General features: G+C 46.7%; 1 protein-coding gene across 6 annotated transcripts; it reads right to left on the reverse strand.

Annotated features, from left to right (window-relative positions):
- Positions 1–1,909: 1,909 nt before the first annotated feature.
- On the reverse strand, positions 1,910–13,706 carry NACA (nascent polypeptide associated complex subunit alpha). Of its 6 annotated transcripts, XM_067009519.1 has the most exons (10): positions 13,595–13,682; positions 12,631–12,702; positions 8,643–9,931; positions 5,396–5,612; positions 4,136–4,221; positions 3,509–3,586; positions 3,077–3,223; positions 2,562–2,690; positions 2,229–2,351; positions 1,910–2,036 (listed from the first exon to the last, which is right to left on the reverse strand). In XM_067009519.1, the coding sequence occupies exons 2-10, from the start codon at positions 12,698–12,700 to the stop codon at positions 2,022–2,024; spliced, it is 2,154 nt and encodes a 717-aa protein (XP_066865620.1). In that variant the 5' UTR covers positions 12,701–12,702; positions 13,595–13,682; the 3' UTR covers positions 1,910–2,021. The 6 variants fall into 6 exon arrangements, with proteins under 6 accessions (XP_066865620.1, XP_058936403.1, XP_058936404.1 ...); XM_059080420.2 differs by having other exon boundaries at positions 5,396–9,931; positions 13,595–13,706; XM_059080421.2 differs by having other exon boundaries at positions 5,396–9,931; positions 12,631–12,724; positions 13,595–13,685.
- Between the last annotated feature and the right edge of the window lie 138 nt (positions 13,707–13,844).

The following is a 13,844-nucleotide window of genomic DNA, read 5'->3' on the forward strand; positions in this document are numbered from 1 at the left end:
GGACTTGCTGTACAGTTTTTTAAACATAATGGTATTGCACACTAATAGACTACAACGTAGTGTACATATAACTTTTATATGCACTGGAAAACCAAAAAAAATTCATGACTCACTGCATTGATATTTATTGTGGTGGTCTGCAACCGAACCCACATCTGAGGTTTGCCAGTAATACATGGTAGAAGGGGTAGCAATAGCAAGGTCTTTGAGGTGGGAATAAAGAGCATTACAGTTACCAGTGGCAGTAATAGCCTTCAATAGGATACTTCTCTAAAAATGTAACCAAGAATTGGCAGTTTGTTAACTCTGTAAAGGGTGAGGAAATGAGTTAATATCCCTAATTTCTTCCTGAAATGAGAATTACTAGGCTGACTCAGACTTGGCAGACTTTAGCCTCATGAGACTTTGTTCATTTAATGATCTAATTTGTTCTACTCCAGTGAAATGGAAGCAGATCCTCCTCCTCCCCAGACACCCATCTGTGCTTCTCCAGGATAGCCTACCACAGCAAAAGGGCTCTGGTCTTTGTGGAAGTCATTTAAGCTCTTTGGTCTCAGCTTTTTTTTTTTTTTTTTTTTTTGTAGTACGCAGGCCTCTCACTGTTGTGGCCTCTCCCGTTGTGGAGCACACGCTCCGGACGTGCAGGCTCAGCGGCCATGGCTCACAGGCCCAGCCGCTCCACGGCTTGTGCGATCTTCCCAGACCGGGGCACAAACCTGTGCCCCGGCATCAGCAGGCAGACTCTCAACCACTGTGCCAAGGAAGCCCCTGGTCCTCAGCTTTTAATCACAACTGCTAAAATAATGCCTATTTTCTCAGAGATTGAGAAAATAATCAGTAAGAAAAAGATCTAAACTTTAGTTCCAAAAGCCTTCAGCAATGTTAGTCTTATTTATTCTTATTCTAATATTTGTTCTAAGTGTCTTACCACTTATTCATTTTAGGATTCTTGACTCTTCATTTACTTGTAGGCTTCCTATTTCCAAATTTTAAGCCCTCCACTTTCCCCCAAACCATTTCCTAACAACCTAAACGCAGAAATTTTATTCTTCTTAGGACTTCTATAGAGCTATCTATATTTATCACAAACTGGCTAATTGTATGTACCAGTTTGCCTGGTACAGTTCTGGTTTTCATTTATTATCCTAGCATAACTATGGCTACCCTAATCATAATTTACTTTGCAGATTAATATATGCCTGTACAGTGTATGTCTAAGACCAAGTGCTTGTACTATATATCAAGTCAAAAATCTCTCCTTCATGAGGTACCTTTTCACTTGCTACAAAGTACTGTCATTTCACCCCCATCCATTATGCATTCTCTCCAACTCTGTCCCAAGCTCTTACATGACAAGATGTAACCAACATGAAATGCTTGCCACAAAGGCCAGGTGAGGCCCAATATGTATTCAGAAAGATCGCAGGTCAGAGAAGGGGATAATTATTAAATAAAGAAGAATCAGGGACTTCCCTGGTGGCGCAGTGGTTAAGAATCCGCCTGCCAACGCAGGGGACACAGGTTTGAGCCCTGGTCTGGGAAGATCTCACACGCCGCAGAGCAACTAAGCCCGCGTGACTCCATGCTCTGCAACGAGAAGCCACTGCAATGAGAAGCCCGCGCACTGCAACAAAGACCCAATGCAGCCAAAAATAAATAATAATAAATAAATTTATTTAAAAAAAGAAAAAAGAAGAATCAGGATTTGCTACTAGTTAACATCTGGGAAAGAAATGAGAAACTTACAGTTGTCTCTGAGAACAAGAAGTTCCTAATAGATAGCCTGAACAGTATCTTCCCACAAGATGTGAAAAGGCTGAGGTTTTAAGAGGGGAACCTGCAGTACTAAACCTTTTCATTTCTAGAGCTTTCATGTTTTTTGGGGGGAAGAGATCAAGCACCCACTGAGTTCATCCAACAAGAAGCCATAACTTTATTAATGATAGAAACAGTACAAATTTCAAACCCAGCTGCAGTTACTCTTTTGAAACACCAAAAAAAAGGTCCTCTTTTCAAGATGGTTACATTGTTAATTCCTGTAAGAGAAAAGAGATCATCAGAGGTGGTTACAGGCAAATTGAGCGAATTCAGGTCACTAAAACCTGAGGCAACTCAGAAAAGGCTTTGGAAAGAGGCTTCCTAATTGGCTGATATTAAGCACAGAAAATAAAGTCACCCACGACTGGTTAGGGCAGAGGGAGTCAAGGAGTAAAGGCTTGGACACTTACCATAATAGCATTTACAATATCATTACTGTTGTTCTTCAGGGCTCGGACTGCCTTTGCTCTCGACACATTTGCTTGTGACATGACCAATTCTATGTCCTTAACTTCCACACCTGTTTCATCAACCTAAAAGAGAGAAAAAACACTTAATAAACTAAAGGCAAGAACAACTTCAGTAGTTCCGTCAGGCATCTCCTGAATCCAGTTCTTAATATAACTCAAAAGCTACTTAACTCAATGGAGTTCAAGAGCCTGAAGTAATATAGAATCCACCCATCAATACAAACATAATATTATCTTGTGAGGATTAAAAGCACAAAAGATTTCCTTATATACCTCTTCCTCTTCACTCTCCTCTTGTACAGTTGGAGTCTGTGTGTTTTCTTGGATGTTTGAGACAGCTTCACCTTGAACTTTGAATTTCTCAGCAGCTGCTAACTGTGCTTGCTGAGATAAATCCTCGATCTACAGGGCAGAAAATACAGAGAATTCATGTGAGTAGATGGATCAGCAAACCAAAGAAATCATTTATATCTTTTCCAAACTTCCGCTCTTAAACCCACTTCACATTAACTTACTACGTAGCTTTAAATCACGTGGCCTCACTTGGATTATATATTACTGTAGACAAAGAACTTAAGTCTAAAGCAGTGGTTCTCCACTGGGGGGTGATTTTGTTCCCCAGGGGACATCTGTCAAAAGTCTGGAGATTTTGTTGGTCATCACAACTGCAAGTGATGTTGCTAAATAGACAGCCCTTCCACAACAAAGAATTATTTGACCCAAAATGTCAATAGCACTGAGGTTGAGAAACCCTGGTCTAGAGCAACTCCCAAGAAAACTTTCCTTACCTTGGCTTCCCCAAAAACTATGTAGGTATCTGAAGCTGGGCTCTTGTATACATCTGGTTTTGTGATGACAAAAAGGATATTCTTAGATTTCCGGATAGTGACTCTAGTAACCCCTGTAACCTGTCGAAGACCCAGTTTGGACATAGCCTAAAGAATAAAAAAGAACATCAGGTTTTCAACTTCTTTAGAAGCAGCTTCAGGAAGTAAGGAACATAATAAAACTACATTCTAAGCAAAGACTTTCTGTGGGCTAAGAAAAGTTTACATAGCAATACAGAATTGATTTCCAGGCCTCCTGGGCTTTCTGCCATAGTTAACTTGTTAATTTAACTAAACGTGATTCTACCACTACCAAGAGTTCCACTACAGTTTCCCCTCTCGAAAGGTGCTTCAGCAGCACCTTTAATCCTTCTTTATAGCTTAAACTCTTACCTTCCGTGCCTTCTTTTCACTCCGGCTCTGTTTTGCTTTACTGACTGGTTCTTCATCGATTTCAGCTGCCGCTGCCAGCTAAGAATATCAAACAGCTATGAGTAGACTGGAATGTAAGACCTAGATACCACAATCCTCATGTGGTTTTTCCTTTATGAAGGTTCACAGCTCCAAATACGTAAGTCAGCTACTCTGATCAACACTGGTTCTCCAATGCTTCCTTGACCCAAGTACTTACACTAGTAAGTTAAGAGAATACCCACCCGGCGCAGTGGTTAAGAATCCACCTGCCAATGCAGGAGACACAGGTTTGAGCCCTGGTCTGGCAAGATCCCACATGCCGCGGAGCAACTAAGCCTGTTCGCCACAATTACTGAGCCTGTGCTCTAGAGCCCGTGAGCCACAACTACCGAGTCCACGTGCCACAACTAATGAAGCCCTGTGCCTAGAGCCCGTGCTCCACAAGAGAAGCCACAGCAATGAGGAGCCCACGCACCGCAACAAAGAGTAACCCTCGCTCGCCCCAACTAGAGAAAGCCCACATGCAGCAACGAAGACCTAATACAGCCAAAAATAAATAAATAAGTAAGTAAATTTATTTAAAAAAAAAAAAGAGAGAATACCTACCTGGGCTTGTTGTGTGGTTGCCTGTGTAGAATCCTGTTCCTCAAGCTCTGGTACTGATTCATCACTATCAGATTCTGTTCCAGACCCTAAGAAGACACGTAACTTTTACTATTTTATAGTAAAGATTACAAGGAAGAGGCACCTCACCATGGCCTCCCCAGACTAGAGGTCACTGGCTTATGCTAGACCTCACAAAATTAAATGTAAACCAACTGACTTGTATGAAGCCAGCTCGTACTGATATGATAGCCCCCAACTTGGTCACAAACTAGTGTGTACACATCTATTAAAGACCCAGCCCCAGAAATGAGAGGTAATTACTAGATACAGCCGAGCAGTTTATATAACTGCTTCTTTTCCCTCAAGGTCTTCACTTCTTGGCACGGGTAAACACCAATGACTTATGTAACGCCAATTAGAAAGGTTCTGGTAAACAAGGTGCCTCCAGATATACTTAAGTGAAAAAAAAGTAAGAACACATTGTGGAGGCAGACTGGGGGGGCGGCGGGGGGGCGGGAAGATTTCCCCTCATCCTTTAAACTGGGTTGGGGGAGGCCCAAAGCAGTTGTGTACACACATTTAGCCTTATTTTCAAACCACTCACCCTAGCAGTTTGATCTAATCAACACAGCTTGAAGATTCTCAAAAATGCTCATCTACAGTTCTGTAGCCACCTCTACTAGATACTGCCCTGTTACCTCTTCCATTTCTTCCAAAAATAATTCACATATTTAAGTTTCCCTCAATTCAAAGGCCAAGCATCAACAGACTACTAAGGGAAAAAGCATACACCTGCACCATTCCCAGGCTAGGAAAAATAGGTCTTTTAAGAAAAAGGAGTCCCTGGGCACTGGTTATTACTAAGTCTAAGTTGTGAAAAGAAATTCAAGTAGTTCTAGATTTCCCAATATTTTAGCAAATCCCAGGCCCAGGGACAAAGTTAGTGGTACAGTAGAGATTAGAGCAAATTAAAGGTCTAGAAGGTCTTGGTTTTCAATGTCAGATCAGTTAGGTAAAAGATGACAGATCCAGAGTTAGTCTGAACCACATTACAAAGGATGGTATACAACAGACTATCTGAGGTGAAAACCAAGATTCTGTTTCACATTCCTACAGCTTTTGCATTTAAACTTATCGTTCTACGTCCAAACACAAGCATATATACTGGAGAAAGCGGCGCATCCTACGGTTAGTATTGGTGGGTAGCCCCTGGAGGGTTGTGGGCAACACACCATGCACACGGCAAACCAAGGCAAATACCCTTATTATTCTTCAGAACAGGCTGCTTGGCAGAGGGGGTTGGGGCAGGGATCCCAGCAGGTTTGGGGGTGGGCATGTTGACGAGGACCGGCTGGAAAGGCACTCCCCCGGAGATTGGTTCCGGGGGAATCAGAGGCGGCAGCTCATCCTCATCAGCAGGGGCTGAGGGCTTACGGGGCGATTCCAGCACCAGCCCAGGTGAGGACGGCAGAGATTGCTGTTTAGGGAGCAGAGGGGGAACTGGGGAGGGAGCAAGAGGCAGAGAGACTGATGGGGTAGGTGCTGGAGAGACAGATGCAGATCCAGCTTTAGGAAGGACCTTCTCTGGGGCAGCTACTGCTGAAGGGGTAGATGTCTCAGACTCAGGAGGAGCCAAGGGGCCCTTTGGGGAATGGAAAGAGTCTTTGCCCTTTAAGAGAGAAATAGGGAGGGGTTTTGGAGCCTTTGGAGAAGAACCTTTCTGAGTGCAGACTGTCAGTAGAGGAGCTGGAGCCACTGTAGGAAGGGATCCTTTTGTACCATTCTGAGCTGAGGGATCTGGGCACACAGGAGGTGATGAAATAGAACTCTTCTTCTGACTGGGAGCTGTGACGACTGGTGCACTTTCTAGAGCTGGAGCATCAAGCACTGCTTTGAGAGCTGTGGGGCCTTTCTTTATTGGGGGCCCTTTAGATGCCTGAGGTGCAGTGGACCCCAAGGGACATGTGACTGAAACTGGGGAAGTACAGGCCTCTTTGGGGGAGGGAGGAATCACAGCTGGGGGAGTGGGAGTCCCTTTGGAGGATGAGGATGTTGGCCCCCCTTTGGGGGCTAGAGACTTTTGGGGGGAGGGAGGAGTTACAGCTGAGGGAGTAGGGCCCTCTTTGAGGGCTGGAGTTGCTGAGGCTCTTTTTGGGGAGGGAGGAGTCACAGATGGCAGAGTCGGGTCTCCTCTGAGAGGTGGGGCAGCTGGGGCTCTTCTGGGAGATGGAGTTGCTGGGCCCCCTTTGGGGGAGGAAGGAGCCATGGCTGGGGAAGTGGGGACTTCTCTGGGGTCTGGGGTTGCTGGAGACTCTTTGGGGACCAGAGTTGCTGAGGCTCTTTTGGGGGAGGGAGGAGCCACAGATGGGGGAGTAGGGTCTCCTTTGAGAGGTGAAGTAGCTGGGGCTCTTTTGGGAGATGGAGTTGCTGGGCCCCCTTTGGGGGAGGGAGGAGCCACAGCTGAGGGAGTGGTGACTCCTTTGAGTGATGGAGTTGCTGGGGCCTTTTTTGGAGAGGGAGGAGCCGCAGCTGAGGGAGTGGAGACTCCTTTGAGTGATGGAGTTGCTGGGGCCTTTTTTGGAGAGGGAGGAGCCACAGCTGAGGGAGTGGAGGCTCCTTTGAGTGGAGTTGCTAGGGCCTCTTTGGGGGTGTGAGGAGCCATAGCTGGGGGAGTGGAGTCTCTTTTGGGAGGTGGAGTAGCTGAGGCTCTTTTGGGAGATGGAGTTGCTGGGCCTCCTTTGGGGGAGGGAGGAGCCACAGCTGGGAGGGTGGAATCCCCTTTGGGAGGTGGGATAGCTGAAGCTCTTATGGGGGCTGGAGTCCCTTTGAGGGAGGAAGGAGTCAGAGCTGAGGGAACAGGAGCCTCTTTGGGAGATGGAGTTGCTGGGTCTCCTTTGGGGGAAGGAGGAGCCACAGTTGGGGGAGTGGAGCCCCCCTTTGGAGGTGGGGTAGCTGGGGCTCTTTTGGGAGATGTTGTTGCTGGGCCCCCTTTGGGAGAGGGAGGAGCCGCAGCTGACGAAGTGAGGGGCTCTTTGGGAGAGGGGGTTGCTGGGCCCCCTTTGGGGGAAGTAAGGGCTCCTTTGGGGGAGGAAGGAGTCACAGCTGGAGGAGTGGGGGTCTCTTTAGGTAATGAGGTTGCTGGTCCCCCTTTGGGGGAAGGAGGCGCCACAACTGAGGGAGTGGGAGCCTCTTTGGGAGATGGGGTAGCTGGGGACTCTCTGGGAGATGGAGTTGCTGGGGCTCCTTTGGGAGAGGAAGGAGTCACAGCTGGAGGAGTTATGGTTTCTTTAGGGGATGGGGTTGCTGGCCCGGCTTTGGGGGAAGGTGGAGACATAGGTAAGGGAATGGGAGCCTCTTTGGGGGATGGGGGAGTAGGGGAATGCTTCTTGGCTAGTGATCCTCTACGGACATGAAAAGAAAGATTGGCCTCTGGAAGAGAGGAAGCTTCAACTGGAGAAACAGTGAATGACAGATTTCCAGCAGGAGTATCAGGGATAGCAGGTACACTTTTAGAAACAGAAGGAGCAAGACTTAAGGTAGTAGTAGCTGAACCCTTCTTGGTTGGAGTTCTTTTGGTTTGAGGAGACATACTAGTCCCTAAAGGAGATGGGGAGTCAGTTGGGTAAGTTCCTTTGGAAGATGCAATAACAGAAGCACCAGAGTCCTCAGTTGGGTACCCTTCAGGAGAGGAAGCCACAGGTGCCAATGCTGAAGTTTGAGAAATACCATGAACTTTCTTTGCACCTTGAGGAGTACCAGCTAGAGGAAGAGGGGGAAAAGACTCAGACTTGGGAATTTCAGGGACCTGTGCCACAGTAGCTGGAGCAGAAACATTCTGGGGAGATGAAGTCACAGCTGGAGCCACAGGGCAACTCTGAGAGGTTGGAGGGACCAAAGGTAAAGTAGTAAGAGTGGAAGTACTTTTCTTGGCAGGGTGGCTTTTAGAATCTAAAGAGACAGCTCCTTCTAGAAAAGGACTGGCTACAGGTGTAGGAGTGGAGGTACCTTTGGCAGTTGTAGGAGCCATCCCATCAATGGCAGTGCTTTCCAAAGGAAATGTAGTTACAGTTGGGATAGTGAGAGAACTTTTGAGAAGCAGACTAGTTGGATCTGGGCTTGCATAAGAATCTGTCTTGATTATAGAGGTTGAGGAGTTGACCCCCAGAGAAGAGGTAGTAGTACTGGCTGGCTTAACTAGAGGGAGAGGCTCTAGGAAGCTTTTCTTTGCTAAGGTGGCTTCAGGAGAAAGAGCTATCTCCAGAGAAGATGATGTACTTTGGAGAGAAGGGAGATTTTTAGGGGCTGCCAGGGCTGGTGAAACAGGGAGACTTTTGGGGTCCTCAGGGGCTGGCAGAGGTTGAGAGACTGGTATCCCCAGAGTGGTTGTTACTTGAGGAGCAGGAAGCTCTTTGGGAGCCACAGGCGCCATAACCAAGGCAGTTTGGGAAACTGAGTCCTTACTGCTCATGGGACCTAATGAAACTGGAAGAGAGACACAAGTATCTACCTCACAGGTAACAGGTGCTGCAGAAACTGTAGAGGAGTTAGCCATCCCAACTGGGGTGGTTCCAACAGAAGAAACAGGAGCTTCTTTCAAGTCTGGCCTCCCTGGAGAAGAACCAAGAATCTGGGCCACCAAAGGTTGATGAGCAGCACCAGGAGAGTCTCTGAGAATCAAAGAGGCTGTAGGAGATAACAGAGAAGAGGTAGCTACATTGGAAGAGGCTACGTCAGTGACAGTAGAGAGGCCTTTGTCAGCAGACAGAGCCAGAGGGGAAGATGGAGCCCCCACTGGAAAAGCAGCCAGAGCAGTAGGAACCACCTCATTTTTGGAAAGAAGGGGAGAAATTAGAGATCTCTGAGAAGGGTAAGAGGTACCCGTGGAAGAATGATCTACAGAAACAGTATCCTCTATGGGATCTGACAGAATATTAGAACCTGAAGGTTGAACAGGAGAACCAAGAGAAGTGAGGAAAACTGGGGGGGCATGAGGAGCCAAAGGAATAGACTGAGTTGAAAGAGATAAAGCAGCAGGTGGACTAAGGGGTCCCTTTAGGCTGAGGCTTGCAGGGTTTTGTGGAGAAGTCAGAGCTGAGGAAATAGGGATGCCTTTGACCTGAGGGGAAGGGATGGCTAGGGGAGTGGCAGGTGGTGTCTGAGGACATGAGGCTAGTCCAGACTGAAGAGAGGCCAAAGGAGTTACAAGATGCGAAGGAACAGCACTGACTATACCTGGAGGGCTGGGGGTACTTTTTGGATTAGGGACTACTTGAGAGGGAGCTTGAAGATGAGAGGGCTTTGGTTCTGAGGAAGCAACTGGAACTGATAGAGATGTCACTGACCCTGAGTCAATCACAGCAACTGAAGGAGGTGAACTAAGAGAGTTAGGTGGATAGCCAGAGCTCTTCTGAACTGAGTGGGGAGCCAAGGCCACCAAAGCCAAGGGAGCTGAAGAGGAATGAACACCTTTCAGGGTTGGAGTTATTATGGGAGAGGCCAGAGCTAAGGCAGCTGGGGAGATGGGAGGCCCTATTAGGTTTGGTAGGAAAGCTGGGGTGCCAGCGGGGGGAGGGGAAGCTCCCAAAGGCAGGGCTGTCCCAGTGGATGACTCAGGAAAAGGAGCTTCAAAAGGGGTTGAGGCAATAGTAGAGGGAGAAAGGAATGAGGAAGGCTGGTTAGGGGTTGCCAGAGGGCATTGTTGGGAGGCCAGGGAACAAGGAGGGGTAGGCGTAGGGGTAGGTTTAGGCTGCCCTGAAGCAGCAGTGACACTCAAGGCTGAAGACACAGGAAGCAAAGCTGGAGGAGAAAAGCAAAAAAAAAAAAAAAAAAAAAAGGGCGGGGGGCGGTAAAGGAGGAAAGGGAAGGAAAAAAACAACAGAGGTGAGTTATACAGCCCAACTTGGTACAACATGCCTCACAGAAAACATCGGAATTTTAAATCTGAGAATGAAAGTCACCACACAGGATTAGACAAAGGTGACAAGCAACAGCAATCTTCCCCAAACATACTTCAGTGGTCAAGTAAGAATACATCCCTCTCCTCATCTCCCACATTTCCCAAGTTCTACTAAAGTAAGTGAAATATTTTATAGGGTGAAGAACAGTCTAAGAGCAGCCTATTAGTCTCTAAATGGGGAACACAGGCCCAGGAGTAAGTTGGGAACAGCATGCTTTCTGCCCTTTCCTAGTTGTGCTCTTCCCTTCCCATCTCAAACAAACCCTAAGTCTTTCTCACAGGCCACATAATCACCACTAGAACAGTTCTACCCTGTCTACCCAAGGAGCATAAACTAACTGAAACAAATAGTGAAAACTGGAATAAGGAAGATAGTCAGTGGCAATAATGATGGGGAATCAGAGCTGAATAAAAAACAGGCCTTTTAATGCTAGGCTTCCACTAAGTCAGGAAAAATCTGACTCTTAATACTATGTATTAAATACTACTTCACTTAGCCTCCCTATACCTCATTTTACTTACCCAAGTCAAACAAAAAACCAACCACAAATGGGTGGACTCTACAGTCTCTGATTAATGTTAGGTCTCCAAACATCAATCTAAGATGAATCAGACCACAAGAGACAGCTTAGTCACAAGGGTAGGAACTGTATTATGTAACTGTAACCCAACTTGATAAACCAGACTGGTTCTATTTTGAAAGTAGGGAACTGGAGTGGAGAAAATACATTGGATCCCCACCCCTTAATCCGGATGAGTACGCCATTCTGCCAAAATAGGCACTATTTGCACTAGAGTAAAGCTAAGCAAAAGATTTTCTAAATGATGAAAAAATACCATGCTTACTAATCAGGAGGTAACACAGGATTAGACCAACAAATGCTCAACACCTAGAAGGGAGTATTATTAAAAAAAAAAAACAAAAAACTTATAGCATCCAAATTCACTCAACCAGAAGTATCCCACTACAGAAAAGACAGGTGGCTCAACCAGTTTTTCCTCAAGAGTTGGTAGGTCAAAGTCTTATGATTACAGTGCAAGTGTTCTCACACATATTAATCAGAATTTGAAACTTAGAATGTTTTCCTCTCACTGGACCTCAAGAGGGGATTAAGGCCCAAATTACTTACTTTAGACACCATAACCAATCCCGAGTCAGTTTCCTCATTCATTCTAATAATTATTTAATTATAGTTATGTATTAAAAAAACTCCAAGTGTTCATCACTGGCGCTTACTTAATATTATCATCTAACCTACTGTGCAATCTCAGAATATTCAGGAATAAGTTTAACAGCACTAAGGATTGCTTCAGAAGCAAATAGCATTAGTTTTGAAGCTTGATCCAGATTATTTTACATTCACCTGAATTTCAGTCTCCACATTTGTAAAATCAAGTTGAGATTCTCTAAAGTTTTGTTAGCACTGAAACTACAGAATCTTTTAGAGACAAGTCCTTTATTTTTACCTTCCTTAAGTCCCTTGCAGTTCAAGGATTTCACATAGCTTACTTCCCAGCTCAGAGGCCCCCTCCTTTTTCTTTGCCAGCAGCTGTATTAATCCCTTCAGCTGCTAAAATCAGACAGGTGGGGAGGGAGAACCTTAATGCTTTCAACTATAAACAACTCTATTTTAATTCCAGAAGGAGACAAAAATTGCTGTTAAGTCACAGGTGGAGTTAAAAAAAAATAATGAATTTACCATAAAGGGGGGATAAAAAAGGTGAGGATGGAGGTCACAGCCTGAAAATTCCCTTTAGTTCTGCACAACTAATCAGCAGGAAGACTACCATAAAAAAGATTTTTTCCCTACCCCTTCTCAAGTTTTACTGAAATGTATTTTAATCAGAATTCAAAACCTGCCTTACACTATGTTCTACATTCATTAATTCCAAAGCCGAAGAGCAGTCAAAGGAAGGCTCTATTTCAATTCTGGGTTCCAGATAAGCTGTTGATGCAGGCACTGTTCCAGCACGCTAGAAACATCTCAGCACCAATTCATAAAACAAGTTAACCAATCTAGGAGGGCCCTGGGGCCCAGTAGGACACATTTACCATCAACAAACATCTTATCCAGGCATGTGATGATGGCACAATGCCAAGCACTGCCATCTAAAACCTTGATGCAACCTGCTGGCTGGAACTTCACAAAAGCTCAGGTCTCCTGGACCTGCCAGTGTGTCACCTAGTTCCAACAGGTAAGAATCAGAGTCCCTTTCCTGCTCAGTTTTCCTATGTGAGGGGAGGGTTCCACAACAGAGCTACCTGTGAGGCAGCTGTCATAACCTACAAAGCAAACCAGGGAGCTTTTAATGTTCCTGAATCTTAAATATACGGTTTTTATTCCACTCTCTAAGCAAGTCCCTTCAGGAAAGCTACTATTATGAACTCTACTCCCTGGTAAAGCTACAGCCCCATCTTCTTTAATGAGAGTCAACACTGAAAAACACAAGTATATTCTATTTGTCACTTAACCCACCAAATGGTTTTAGGGTCGATCTTACAATCTTAATCAAGGGCAAGGGGTCTAGGGGAACCTACCTGTCTCAGCCTGGGGCTGTGGCAACTCCTGCTCTGTAGCAGGAACGGTTTCTGTGGCTTCACCGGGCATTTCTGAAGGGAATAAAAAGGAGGCCTGAAATAACTCGGATCCGTTCTGCTGCCCAACCCAGAGTCAAGCTTCAAACTGCGGAGGGCTGTTAGAAAACCATAAACGTGGGACAACCCTCCCCAAAGCAGCTGGAATAGGTGAAAAACACGACGTAACCCTCACATTTTTCATCAGCAGAACCACCACCTTTTACCGCTCCTCTACACTCTGCAGAGAGCGGATTTCCCTGTGCCGAGGGATTCGTTTTATTCCACACTCCAAATCCCACACAGAAGCAATTACCACTGCGTTCTCCACCCGAGGGAGGGGCTCGCGGTCCGGCTCCTGAGCACGGGTTGGGAGACTTCAGACGCTACCTTGAACAATCGTCTCCCCTCGCCCCCCCACGCCCCGCCCCGCCCCGCTTCCTGGGCTAGGACCTCAAGGACTCCCGTTTGCCCACTTTCGGGACCAAGGAGGAGAAACAGGGTGTCCTAGGTCCCAACACTCGCTTGTCACAATAAACGTGTGTGTGTGTGTATGCGCGCGCGTGCGGGGGGGCTGTTCCAAGGCTGTGACCCCTTAACCTCCTCTAGTTTCTCGTGAAGCGGTTCCCAACACCAGACGCAACCCACTTCCATCCCCACCCACTTCCATCCCCGACACCGCAAAGGCTCCCATCTCCCCAGCCCTGGACTCGCGGCCTACGGCCTTTCTGCCCTGCTTTTGCCAGGACACCAACAGCAGACCCCATTTTGTCCGGAGGCCCCAAGGCCACACTGCCCAAGGCTGAGTAGGAGCCCGGAGGCCCCGTAAAACCTCCAATTCTCCTTAGTTCCCAGTCCTCGGGGCGGCTCAGCCCGCAAGAAAGGCGGATGGCTACGGATAAAAAGTCGTGACGAAGACAGCACTTACTGTGCGGGGAACGCGGAACCAAGATGGCGGCAGAAAGAGAGCGAGCGAGAGCGTGACCCACGCCTGTTGCAGAACGAAGCCTGGCGGAGGGGGCGGGACCAGAATCCGATTCCGGGTCAGGAGCTGCCGGCAGTCACTTCCTTTAACCAGTGAGCCGTCCGGGTGTTTCCAGTCTGGCGTGGTGACGAGGTCTAAATAAGGGTAGGAATTTAGAACAGGACTAGCTATCCTGGCAGGAACTCTCTTCTCT

Source organism: Kogia breviceps, chromosome 12 (genome assembly GCF_026419965.1).
Source record: "Kogia breviceps isolate mKogBre1 chromosome 12, mKogBre1 haplotype 1, whole genome shotgun sequence".
Lineage (NCBI taxonomy): Eukaryota > Metazoa > Chordata > Mammalia > Artiodactyla > Physeteridae > Kogia > Kogia breviceps.

Excerpts from the sequence above, each read along its gene's own strand:
- NACA (XM_059080420.2), bottom strand. The coding sequence starts at position 12,700 with ATGCCCGGTGAAGCCACAGAAACCGTTCCTGCTACAGAGCAGGAGTTG. Across the intron at positions 9,932-12,630 it reads ACAGCCCCAGGCTGAGACAG|CTTTGCTTCCTGTGTCTTCA; the intron begins GTAGGTTCCCCT and ends TTTCTCCTCCAG. Across the intron at positions 2,691-3,076 it reads TAGTTTTTGGGGAAGCCAAG|ATCGAGGATTTATCTCAGCA; the intron begins GTAAGGAAAGTT and ends TCTGCCCTGTAG.